The sequence below is a fragment of the Salvelinus sp. IW2-2015 genome, linkage group LG33 (genome assembly GCF_002910315.2).
Source record: "Salvelinus sp. IW2-2015 linkage group LG33, ASM291031v2, whole genome shotgun sequence".
Classification (NCBI taxonomy): domain Eukaryota; kingdom Metazoa; phylum Chordata; class Actinopteri; order Salmoniformes; family Salmonidae; genus Salvelinus; species Salvelinus sp. IW2-2015.
Window position 1 is genome coordinate 34,167,407 of NC_036872.1, and position 10,866 is coordinate 34,178,272.

Consider the following 10,866-nt stretch of genomic DNA (forward strand, 5'->3'; position numbering starts at 1 on the left):
TCCTGCTTTTTCAATTTCAGTCAATGGGAGGTTTAGTATTTTTCAATAGGGTCATGTAACTTGTAATTTATAAAATTTTGCTGCTGTAATTTTTGCTGCTGTCCCAGTTTCAACTGTTCTGCCTGCGGTTATGCGAACCCTACCTGTCCCAGACCTGCTGTTTTCAACTCTTAATTATCGGCTATGAAAAGCCAACTGACATTTATTCCTGATTATTATTTGACCATGCTTGTCATTTATACATTTTGAACATCTTGGCCATGTTCTGTTATAATCTCCACCCGGCACAGCCAGAAGAGGACTGGCCACCCCTCATAGAGCCTGGTTCCTCTCTAGTTTCTTCCTAGGTTTTGGCTTTCTAGGGAGTTTTTCCTAGCCACCGTGCTTCTACACCTGCATTGCTTGCTGTTTGGGTTTTAGGCTGGGTTTCTGTACAGCACTTCGAGATATTAGCTGATGTCGAAGGGCTTATATAAATAACTTGATTGATGATTGATGAAATGTCTATATTTCTCAGTGTATTAGAATGAGTTGCTTATTAGGCTTATATATCAATCAATGTGTGCCCAATGCCGCCCTCATCTCTGATTCTCAGCTGGGCGCAATATCAAGTGTGCCTATGGGCTATTTAGTGGGGTCTCAATCAAATTATCCATAGCATATAGGCTAGGAAGTGCATGGCTGGGAGAAGCACAGAGCAAAGTTATATTTCTAAGATGTCAAATCAAATGTTTATTTTGTCACATGCGCCAAACAGGTGTAAGACCTTACTGTGAAAGCCCCAAACTAATAATGCAGTTTCAAGAAAATAAGAGTTAAGAAAATATTTGCAAATAAACTAATGTAAAAAAGAAAGTAACACATTAAAATAACAATAATGAGGCTATATACATGGGTATTGGTACTGAGTCAATGTGCGGGATGCTGAGATGGTATAAATAAAACTAGGCTGCATTACACACTGCAATGGATATTCCTTTCCCTGAGCCACGGCTGCTCTGCTCTTGCTTTCAAAAACGTTGTGTGTGTGCTGCACTGCTGACTAACCAATGGCTGTGTAGAGCAGTAGGGGAGGGTCAAAGGTTTCTTCCCCACATGATAAGGCCTAGTCAAGAAATCTGCTCACAAACTAGCCAATCCTGATCATTTGAAGCAAAAAACTGATCAACGTTTAGCGCACAGCTATTGATTTCAAGTAGTAGACTTGCATGTGAATCAGACAATAATGAGAACGACATCACTTTGGACGTACATTGATGTGAACGATCAGGATGGTAATCAAGAACGTAATCTTTAGCAGCTACTCTCGTATCATTTTTAATAGTACTAAATTATATATATATAGTATTTACTTGCTACATAGGTTTCTTTTGTTATCCTGTTATTTATCAAGTTAAGACCTAAATATAGAGTACGACTGCTCTGTTTGAACATGACAAAATGTGAGCTAAGGCTGAAATGGATGTAATATTCCTTGTATATCCTGATCATGTTGGTTTAAATATTTACCTCACAAAATATCCTACATACCTTATTAATAATGGTAAATATGTCCTTACCAGTGATCAGGGTAAGAATAGTTTATCTTAACCCTCTGCACTATCCGCTGTGCTCTTCGTCCGGTCGAAATTTGGAGCCGATTTACTAAGTTTCTCTGAAAAACCTAGTTCGTTTAATCGATTGTCATTAAGAGCATGACTTTGCCACACAGGGATCTGAATTCACACACAAAATAAATGTTGATGATTTTCAAAAATGTTGTGTGTATTATTAACTTTAGTACCCTTAGTGCACCGTGTCAAAAATGACGCCAGTACGAACTAATAGTGGTGTAGATACAAGATGAGTGTATAAAATGGTAATGATGTTCAGGCGACATGGCTCTATTCATGCAGATGGATACACATTCTCTCTCCAGGCCCCCCATATGTGTGTTGGAGCACAGCGCACACACTCACTCGCTCGGCTATGCCCCACGGGACCTCCACATAAGCAACTCCCACGCATGGATTCCAGCCACCTGTTGGCATTCTCGCAAACAATTGCAACATTGTTTCAATAATATATAGAACTTTCTCACAGCTCTGGTATATAAAGATTTTTTGAGGCCTTGCTCTCAAATTCATTCTGTGGCAGCACATTGGGCGGCAGTAGCCTAGTGGTTAGAGTGTAGGGACGGCAGGTAGCCTAGTGGTTAGAGTGAAGGGACAGCAGGTAGCCTAGTGGATAGAGTGTAGGGACGGCAGGTAGCCTAGGGTTAGAGTGGAGGGGCGGCAGGTAGCCTAGTGGTTAGAGTGGAGGGCGGCAGTAGCCTAGTGGTTAGAGTGGGGGGCGGCAGGTAGCCTAGTGGTTAGAGTGGAGGGGCGGCAGGTAGCCTAGTGGTTAGAGTGTAGGGACGGCAGGTAGCCTAGTGGTTAGAGTGGAGGGGCGGCAGGTAGCCTAGTGGTTAGAGTGGAGGGGCGGCAGGTAGCCTAGTGGTTAGAGTGGAGGGGCGGCAGGTAGCCTAGTGGTTAGAGTGTAGGGACGGCAGGTACCTAGTGGTTAGAGTGGAGGGGCGGCAGGTAGCCTAGTGGTTAGAGTGGAGGGACGGCAGGTAGCCTAGTGGTTAGAGTGTAGGGACGGCAGGTAGCCTAGTGGTTAGAGTGGAGGGGCAGCAGGTAGCCTAGTGGTTAGAGTGGAGGGACGGCAGGTAGCCTAGTGGTTAGAGCGTTGGACTTAAGGTAAAAGGTCAAATAAAAAATGACCAAATGATATACTGTATGTGAGGCTCTTAATCATATCTTTGATCATGAACTGGTGAGGAGGAGAGAGTCCTTGTCAAACTTTGACACAAAGTAGTCTGTGATAAATAGCACACTATGTTTTATCTGAGTATTTTTATAGTCAAATAATAAATAATCCATTATGCTTTTTTTCTCAAAAATTAGTTGTACGAGCTCAGGTCAATGAGACCTACAGGCCATAAATAGCAAATAGAAATTCAAAACATGCAATGTCATAAGAACTTAAGTTGATAAAAAGATCTAACACAACATTAGGTGATTATATGTGTATCATTATGGATTAATAATCAGCTATAATGGGGCGGTCGTTTTGGACGGGATCACAAGAATTAATTAACATGAAACAAACACAACAGGGGGCTTAAAACAAAGACTCGAATTGAGGAGGTATGAGTAGGCTGTGGAGGTCATGACATTTTGTCAGCTGTTAATTTTCATGCAAATAACAGCCAGTCTCACGGTAATTGACAATCAATTAACGTAAACACATTTAGCGTCTCTTGGCCCGTGCATAGCATACCAGCACTGATGCAGACCGAAGGGAACAACTACATTTTAAAAGTCGAACAAATCCATTTAATATAGCGTACACCATTACAATAAATCCATATTATATTTTAGACAGGTCTAAAGAAACATGATATGAAGAAAATGTTGTCTATTTCAGAAGAACAGAATAGGATACTCTGAGTTGTCCTCATGTTAGGCCCTGATCTGGCTATGCCATTAGGCTGTGGGCTACACTAGTTCATTTAGCAGACAAGATTTGCTTAGAATTCCGTGGCATTATTTTCTAGTATGAAGAATACAATTGAACAAAGCTGAATAAAATAGAAAGGAGGTTTTCTCCAAACGGTTTGAGAGAGTGCGCACATGCAGCTATTCTGTGTTGAGCAGTGAACAAAGACACAGGTACTCCTACATGTTTATTTTAGAGTTACTTATGTAACTTCAGTTGTGATACAAATGTTGGGCTACATGTTTTAATTTTTAATACATTCTAAGGCTGCATGACGTGACTCTAATGAGATTTGAAAAAGTTGCATGAAAGGCATGAGCTCTGCTTTGTTTTCTTGCGCAGTGTCACGGCCGTTAAAGAAGAGGACCAAGGTGAGCATGGTGAGCGTACATTTTCTTTATTTATAAAATTACGCGAACAAAACAACAAAACACTACAAAAACAAACCGTGAAGCTAAAGGCTATGTGCCCTAAACAAAAGTCATCTTCCCACAACACAGGTGGGAAAAAGGGCAGCCTAAGTATGGTTCTCAATCAGAGACAACGATAGACAGCTGCCTCTGATTGAGAACCACACCCGGCCAAACACAAAGTAAATAGAAAACATAGAACATAGAATACCCACCCCAACTCACGCCCTGACCAAACCAAAATAGAGACATAAAAAGGATCTCTAAGGTCAGGGCGTGACACGCAGGCTGAACACACTTTATCAGTCTCTCGTTCACAATTCGACAAGCACTTGATAATGCCTCAAATTTCACGGCAGCATCCCCTTGTGTGGCCGTAATGCCCACTAAAAAAATCCATTCCTTTTGCGGCCAGTGGCAGTTGTGCTGAATATAATAATTATAATTCCCTTCTTCCTGCTGCGCGAAGCACCTCTCCATCACATGGTTCTCAGTCACGTGATTAGGTCTTTCTCATGGGCTACAAGTGAAGACAGACACATCCGGGACGCAACTGTGTGTGTCCTTATCCAATTCCCGAGGGGCATATTGAAGATATTGGAAGATCTGTCAACATTTACTTTTCGCCAGCCAACAAGATGAGAAGGCCTAACGAACAGCAAAGACACTAGCCCATGTCAATCTACTATCCCCCATAGTACAAAAGTTGACCTATTATATTCTGTGCGAGAAATAAATATTCCAAACGTAGTCTGGGACAGTTAASGGATGCGATAGATCCTAAATTAATACAAGCACTGATCAATGAGCCTGACACAACAGATGAGAACTTTTAGCTGAAAATGTTGATAGACTATGAGGCTATTTCTTCACATTATAAGGGCAGAAATGCACACACGGCAGTAGGCTARAAAGCGCAAATTTCCCATTAGCAAGAAATAACCATTCTCAAAAGTGAACACGTGATCATGCATGTAGTSCTTTTATTATAAAGGTGCACTTTATGAAAATGATCTGCATATGTATGCCAGTTAGGTTCTACACCTGTTGTAAAGCACCTGTTGTGCTTCATTTTAAGAAGTTATTTGCCCACTTTAGTTGTGTTACAAACCTTATCAAAACGTATATGCCTATGGCCTAGGTTACATGAGGTGTGCGACTACAATTTGAAAAAGTTGCACAAAAAAAAGCATGTACTGTTTCTTGCCTTCAGCTGGGCATCATTCACAAGTGATAATATATCATTCAGGCTATAGGCTAGGATAGGCTAATATTGTCAACCATCACACTATTCTTGATTTAATCTTGTCTTTACATATACTAAATAATATATGTGTGTCATTTGTGTTGATTTAGAATGTACCATTATCATGCACCTGCCTTGAAACAGGGGCAGCTGAAAAATGTACATGTCACCTACAGAATGCACATAAATAGCGAATGGAGGACGCTTTTCCATTGGTTCATTTTCATGCAAGCCAGGCAGGCTATACTCGTCTTTTAAAGAGAAGCAATGTCCTTAATATTATGAAAGTTGAGAAATAAATATAGTAAGCCTATAGAAAGCTGATGGGATCCTCCTCTTTAGAGGCCATCACTCTGTTTTCTCAAGCAATTGCATAGCCTATAGAAATGTTACGCAACGTGAGCTCTCATTAAGTCTTAGATTTTCGATTACATTTGCCTTGATGGCAAAGAGATTAGAGGGACAATAGAATGCTAAGTACCAGGCAGTTAGCAAGTTTGGTAGGCTACTAATGACCATCAGCAGCATCAGAGCTTAGAGAAGCCTAATTACCGTGACTAAACGGTCACGTGGAATTTGACTGCCATCATGACTCGTGACTGCTGGTGTGGAGGTAATGCGGTCACCGTAACAGCCCTAGGTATGCGTAGGTGTGCCATAGGCCTACCTTTTATTAAATAAAATATTATTGAAGTAAATAAAACAGATCTGACTATATAAAGTGATCTATAACAGCCCTTTGGTCCGCGATGCTTTATGCTAGAAACAAGCTGTAGGCAACAAAAATACCTGGAAAACTTCTAAATGACTTCGATTAATATGAGGATAATTGACATTCAGAGGGTGACTTTGCTTGGAAGTAATCTAATTATGTCACTATCAATTGATTAYGCTGTTGACTCTCTGTACAATTGAAAATGTTTAAACCCAGGCAGCTTTTAGGGAAACACTTGTGACCTTCTCTTGTTGGGTTATGGCACAGAAGAAGAGTAGCCAACAGTAAAAGCTTAACATTTTCTGCTCTGTCTGGGGTGGAAAGGTAGGCATACATTTTGAAAGTACCATGCTCAGATTGCTAATAATGTCTCATGTTTATTATTTGCAAACAGGGACAGTTACGTAACAAACAAGACACACTGATTTGGCAATGGAGAAATATGATAAGATGAACACAGAGGCCTATCTCTCTGTACATACTTTAATTTAGGCAATTTGTGTGGTATTAAAAAAAAATATATATATATGCTAATATGTGAAATTATTCAGAATTGAATGATATTTAGGGGAGGGTCACCTTTATAGCGGAGGGTCACTTTTTTAAACATTCAGGGAGAGTTTAGGTCAAATGTATTTTGCTGAAWGGAGGGCCATKGATTTTCATTTCAGATAGGTCCGATTTTCTCCATGTAACCCTTATTATAAATATTGTTCACTCCATTAAAAAAATATAAAATAATCTGACACGTAAAGAAAGCAATGTCCCTAACCGTCGATGTTGCTGATGAAGAGTCTTCATCCAATTCTGATGTTAACTTCGAGCCTCCACCTACGATGTCTGAGCCTTTTCCGCAGAAAAACCAAAACAGGGCCAACTGAGACAGTGATCCCAACTGCCACAGTGAGACAGGAGTCTGGGAGGGATGGCACGGTGAGACAGGAGTCTGGGAGGGATGGCACGGTGAGACAGGAGTCTGGGAGGGATGGCACGGTTGTGGTAGAAAAGAGTGCAACAGGAAGGAGCTTTCTCAGAATCGTCTCACAGAGAGAGCAGGCCCTACACCTCACGCAAAGAGACAAATTGCCAGTGCACTCGACAGTTTTCATTGTTTATGTGACATGTTGCAGCACATCAGAGATTGTACTGTCGCTCATGCACACAGAACAGGAAACAGTATGTGGGACATGTTTATGGAGGAACTCAAAGCATTTATGGCACGTGTGGCACGTATGTCCATGTGGCAAACGGTGGAAAGATCATGGATGTGGAGTCATTTTGGTCTGACAGGTATGGGGTACATATTATACAGATAGCCATTCATCTGCCACGCAACAAATATTATCTCATTGTATTATATGGTATTAAAAGAATACTGTTTATTAGTATTCTTCTTCTATATAATTCCAACTGTTTCTATTCTATTTTATGAAAAAGTTTGGTGTGGACTCTGTGAAAGGAGGTACTCGCCACTGGCCTGTTGCGGTGCTTTACAACATGCTCGACATGGCTGCTATCAACGCACACGTGTTTAACAAGCAATGCATTAAAAATATTTCCTCATGCATATGGCATGTGAGCTTTGTGAGAAACACATGAATGCCAAGAAAGCAGATACAACCACCAAGCAGGCCGCTATGGGGAAGCCAAGGCAGCAGCTACAACCACCAAGCAGGCCGCTAATGGGGAAGCCAAGGCAGCAGCTACAACCGCCAAGCAGGCCGCTAATGGGGAAGCCAAGGCAGCAGCTACAACCGCCAAGCAGGCCGCTAATGGGGAAGCCAAGCTACAACCACCAAGCAGGCCGCCAAGGGGGAAGCCAAGGCAGCAGCTACAACCACCGCCAGCAGGCCACCAAGGGGGAGCCAAGGCAGCAGCTACAACCACCAAGCAGGCCGCCAAGGGGGAAGCCAAGGCAGCAGCTACAACCGCAAGCAGGCGCCAAGGGGGAAGCCAAGGCAGCAGCTACAACCGCCAAGCAGGCCACCAAGGGGGAAGCCAAGGCAGCAGCTACAACCACCAAGCAGGCCGCCAAGGGGGAAGCCAAGAAGAGCAATACAACCGCCAAGCAGGCCGCTAATGGGAAGAGCCAAGGCAGCAGCTACAACCGCCAAGCAGGCCGCCAAGGGGAAGCCAAGGCAGCAGCTACAACCACCAAGCAGGCCACCAAGGGGGAAGCCAAGAAAGCAGATACAACCGCCAAGCAGGCCGCTAATGGGAAGCCAAGGCAGCAGCTACAACCGCCAAGCAGGCGCTAAAGGGGAAGCCAAGGCAGCAGCTACAACCGCCAAGCAGGCCGCCAAGGGGGATAGCCAAGGCAGCAGCTACAACCACCAAGCAGGACGCCAAGGGGGAAGCCAAGGCAGCAGCTACAACCACCAAGCAGGCCGCTAATGGGGAAGCCAAGGCAGCAGATACAACCGCCAAGCAGGCCGCTAATGGGAAGCCAAGGCAGCAGCTACAACCACCAAGCAGGCGCCCAAGGGGGAAGCCAAGAAACAGATACACCACCAAGCAGGCCGCTAAGGGGAAGCCAAGGCAGCAGCTACAACCGCAAGCAGGCTGCCAAGGGGGAAGCCAAGGCAGCAGCTACAACCACCAAGCAGGCCGCTAATGGGGAAGCCAAGGCAGCAGCTACAACCGCCAAGCAGGCACCAGGGGAAGCCAAGGCAGCAGCTACAACCGCCAAGCAGGCCACCAAGGGGGAAGCCAAGGCAGCAGCTACAACCACCAAAGCAGGCGCCAAGGGGAAGCCAAGAAAGCAGATACAACCCGCCAAGCAGGCCGCTAAGGGGGAAGCCAAGGCAGCAGCTACAACCGCCAAGCAGGCCGCAAGGGGGAAGCCAAGGCAGCAGCTACAACCACCAAGCAGGCACCAAGGGGAAGCCAAGAAAGCAGATACAACCGCAAGCAGGCCGCTAATGGGAGCCAAGGCAGCAGCTACAACCGCAAGCAGGCCGCTAAAGGGGAAGCCAAGGCAGCAGCTACAACCGCCAAGCAGGCCGCCAAGGGGGATAGCCAAGGCAGCAGCTACAACCACCAAGCAGGACGCCAAGGGGAAGCCAAGGCAGCAGCTACAACCACCAAGCAGCCGCTAATGGGGAAGCCAAGGCAGCAGATACAACCGCCAAGCAGGCGCTAATGGGGAAGCCAAGGCAGCAGCTACAACCACAAGCAGGCCGCCAAGGGGAAGCCAAGAAAACAGATACAACCACCAAGCAGGCCGCTAATGGGGAAGCCAAGGCAGCAGCTACAACCGCCAAGCAGGCTGCCAGGGGGAAGCCAAGGCAGCAGCACAACCACCAAGCAGGCCGCTAATGGGGAAGCCAAGGCAGCAGCTACAACCACCAAGCAGGCCGCCAAGGGGGAAGCCAAGGCAGCAGATACAACCACCAAGCAGGCCGCCAAGGGGGAAGCCAAGGCAGCAGCTACAACCACCAAGCAGCCGCCAAGGGGAAGCCAAGGCAGCAGCTACAACCACCAAGCAGGCCGCCAAGGGGGAAGCCAAGGCAGCAGATACAACCACCAAGCAGGCCGCCAAGGGGGAAGCCAAGGTAGCAGCTACAACCACCAAGCAGGCCGCCAAGGGGGAAGCCAAGCTGCAGATACAACCACCAAGCAGGCCGCCAAGGGGGAAGCCAAGGCAGCAGATACAACCACCAAGCAGGCCGCCAAGGGGGAAGCCAAGGCAGCAGCTACAACCACCAAGCAGGCCGCTAATGGGGAAGCCAAGGCAGCAGCTACAACCACAAAGCAGGCGCCAAGGGGGAAGCCAAGACAGCAGCTACAACCACCAAAGCAGGCCGCCAAGGGGGAAGCCAAGAAAGCAGATACAACCACAAGCAGGCCGCTAATGGGGAAGCCAAGGCAGCAGCTACAACCACCAAGCAGGCCGCTAATGGGGAAGCCAAGAAAGCAGATACAACCGCCAAGCAGGCCGCTAATGGGGAAGCCAAGAAAGCAGATACAACCACAAGCAGGCCGCCAAGGGGAAGCCAAGGCAGCAGATACAACCACCAAGCAGGCCGCTAATGGGAAGCCAAGGCAGCAGCTACAACCGCCAAGCAGGCTGCCAAGGGGGAGCCAAGGCAGCAGCTACAACCACCAAGCAGGCCGCTAATGGGGAAGCCAAGGCAGCAGCTACAACCACCAAGCAGGCCGCCAAGGGGGAAGCCAAGGCAGCAGATACAACCACCAAGCAGGCTGCCAAGGGGGAAGCCAAGGCAGCAGCTACAACCACCAAGCAGGCCGCAAGGGGAAGCGAAGGCAGCAGCTACAACCACCAAGCAGGCCGCTAATGGGAAGCCAAGGCAGCAGCTACAACCACCAAGCAGGCTGCCAAGGGGGAAGCCAAGGCAGCAGCTACAACCACCAAGCAGGCCGCTAATGGGGAAGCCAAGGCAGCAGCTACAACCAGTAAGCAGGCCGCCAAGGGGGAAGCAAGGCAGCAGCTACAACCGCCAAAGGAGCCAAGGGGGAAGCCAAGAAAGCAGATACAACCACCAAGCAGGCCACCAAGGGGAAGCCAAGGCAGCAGCTACAACCACCAAGCAGGCCGCCAAGGGGGAAGCAAGGCAGCAGCTACAACCGCCAAGCAGGCTGCAAGGGGGAAGCCAAGAAAGCAGATACAACCACCAAGCAGGCCACCAAGGGGAAGCCAAGGCAGCAGCTACAACCGCCAAGCAGGCTGCCAAGGGGGAAGCCAAGAAAGCAGATACAACCACCAAGCAGGCCGCTAATGGGAAGCCAAGGCAGCAGCTACAACCACCAAGCAGGCTGCCAAGGGGGAAGCCAAGAAAGCAGATACAACCACCAAGCAGGCCGCTAATGGGGAAGCCAAGAAAGCAGATACAACCACCAAGCAGGCCGCCAAGGGTGAAGCCAAGGCAGCAGCTACAACCACCAAGCAGGCCGCCAAGGGGGAAAACAAGGCAGCAGCTACAACCACCAAGCAGGCCGCCAAGGGGAAGCCA

At 47.1% G+C, this 10,866-nt stretch overlaps 2 protein-coding genes across 2 annotated transcripts; both read left to right on the forward strand.

The window, feature by feature from the left end:
• Nucleotides 1-8,331: 8,331 nt before the first annotated feature.
• On the forward strand, nucleotides 8,332-8,991 carry LOC111957579 (acid shock protein-like). The gene has a single exon (XM_023978436.1). The coding sequence runs from the start codon at nucleotides 8,332-8,334 to the stop codon at nucleotides 8,989-8,991; it is 660 nt and encodes a 219-aa protein (XP_023834204.1).
• Nucleotides 8,992-9,122: 131 nt separating this feature from the next.
• On the forward strand, nucleotides 9,123-10,013 carry LOC139023554 (myristoylated alanine-rich C-kinase substrate-like). Its single transcript, XM_070436906.1, has one exon. The coding sequence runs from the start codon at nucleotides 9,123-9,125 to the stop codon at nucleotides 10,011-10,013; it is 891 nt and encodes a 296-aa protein (XP_070293007.1).
• Nucleotides 10,014-10,866: the final 853 nt, after the last annotated feature.

What these genes read in the sequence shown, in the direction of transcription:
- LOC111957579 (XM_023978436.1), top strand. Translation starts at nt 8,332, where the DNA reads ATGGGAAGCCAAGGCAGCAGCTACAACCACCAAGCAGGCGCCCAAGGG.
- LOC139023554 (XM_070436906.1), top strand. Translation starts at nt 9,123, where the DNA reads ATGGGGAAGCCAAGGCAGCAGCTACAACCGCCAAGCAGGCTGCCAGGG.